Genomic DNA, 1,614 nt, shown 5'->3' with positions numbered 1-1,614 from the left:
ATTAAAAATTTTAAGATTGAAGGAGAAAATGCTACATGACATTAATTGGAGTCTTTTATTATAATTTAAATATCAATACTTTACATATTGTTGTGTTATACTGTTTAAATCACAGTGTTATAAAAATAAAATTATGACTTACCATATCAAGGAACTAATTAATGTATAGTCATTTTGGTTCTTCATTTGATTCTTGCGTATTTCTTGCGGAACTGCTAGCTAATGCAAATTAGATCATTGGTTTCAAAAATTTAATCTACACGCATATAATGTATAAATCCTTTGAGTCCTTTTGAGTCCAAATTTTAACCCTTTGAGTCCAATTTTTTTTAATAAAATCGGTCTCAAAATGTTATAAATGAACAAAATTGGACTCAAAACGTTATAAAATGAACGGTTAGGGACTCGAGGCGTTAAACTTTTTTATTTTGGACTCAAATGGATAAAACTACTAAAACACATGGACTCAAAATCTCTCTTTATTATTTTGCATCATAAACCCATGTAATACACGGGTCAATAACATAGTATATATATATATACACACATATCATGTGGTAGTCAATAGTCTAGCTACCACGACTAACCGTCCCTTTGAATATATAGAGAGAGTCACCATTTTCCACACCATGCCAACGGAGGCTACAATTCTCTCGCATGATCCTTTGCTTGTGAATGAATATATAGTCATCATGTGGCAACAATTTCCTACCCAAAAGTAGTTCCCTTAACTCGGTCACAGTGCTCGAATCCTTCATCTCGACAGGGAGACAAGTCGAGCCAAGCAAAGCTGACGACGTTTGCACCACAAAACCAAGCTTACGCGATGGAGGCTCAGCCACTAACCGACTCATGGTCTTTAAAAAAACAATGATTTCCGAGAAGTCACCAACACCATAATCGCTCAATTTGCGAAAATCATCATCCATCTCTACTCCTGTAAAGAAAAGCAGCATTTGCTTGATGGGTGTCCCATCAATAATATGGATCTTTTCTTTAAGACTCCCTACGGTTTCAATTTGGTCTACTTCTATGTTATGCTTTCGAGACGAGAATTTAACAGTAATTTGGATTTGTTTGCGAGTTTCTAAAGATGGGATGTGATTAATGGTGAGATCAACTTTTGTACCTTCAGTGACAATCGGATAATCGTCAAGGTCAAGCCCATCGAGTAGTTCCCAATCACATACGCTAAGTGTTTGTGATGATATAGGGACACCGAGACAATGCTCAATCTTTCGCTTGATTTCAAGAATGGTTTCTTGGGTACCGACTTCTATGGTTAGCGCGTATGCCCTTGCTAGTATATGGATTTTCATATTGTTAGATGATAAGATTTGGTATTAATATATTTGTTTTCTTGTGCTACATCTTTGCAGTAGGTTTGTTTTGAAGCCAAAGTTCATGTGTAACAAATGAGTGTGATCATCTTAATGTGATTTCATAGCACAGTTTTCATGTTTCTTCGTATGATTTCATGCAATTTTTATTTGGGTTATCTCTAATAATTAATTTTTCAATAATTATTTCCATCTCATAGTATTTCTAGACTTTGTGTAACATTATAGAATACTTTGGTAGAGATTTTGAGTCTTGATAGGAGATTCCAGTTTG

The 1,614-nt window shown here is 34.5% G+C and overlaps 1 protein-coding gene across 2 annotated transcripts; it reads right to left on the bottom strand.

Annotated features, from left to right (window-relative positions):
• Positions 1-497: 497 nt before the first annotated feature.
• Positions 498-1,334, bottom strand: LOC110906245. Of its 2 annotated transcripts, XM_022151443.2 has the most exons (2): positions 1,130-1,334; positions 498-937 (listed from the first exon to the last, which is right to left on the bottom strand). In XM_022151443.2, the coding sequence occupies exons 1-2, from the start codon at positions 1,317-1,319 to the stop codon at positions 570-572; spliced, it is 558 nt and encodes a 185-aa protein (XP_022007135.1). In that variant the 5' UTR covers positions 1,320-1,334; the 3' UTR covers positions 498-569. The 2 variants fall into 2 exon arrangements, with proteins under 2 accessions (XP_022007135.1, XP_022007134.1); XM_022151442.2 differs by having other exon boundaries at positions 498-1,334.
• Between the last annotated feature and the right edge of the window lie 280 nt (positions 1,335-1,614).

The sequence above is a fragment of the Helianthus annuus genome, chromosome 12, assembly GCF_002127325.2.
Source record: "Helianthus annuus cultivar XRQ/B chromosome 12, HanXRQr2.0-SUNRISE, whole genome shotgun sequence".
NCBI lineage: Eukaryota > Viridiplantae > Streptophyta > Magnoliopsida > Asterales > Asteraceae > Helianthus > Helianthus annuus.
Note: the sequence above shows the minus strand (reverse complement) of the source record. Positions and strands in the feature narration are given on the sequence as shown.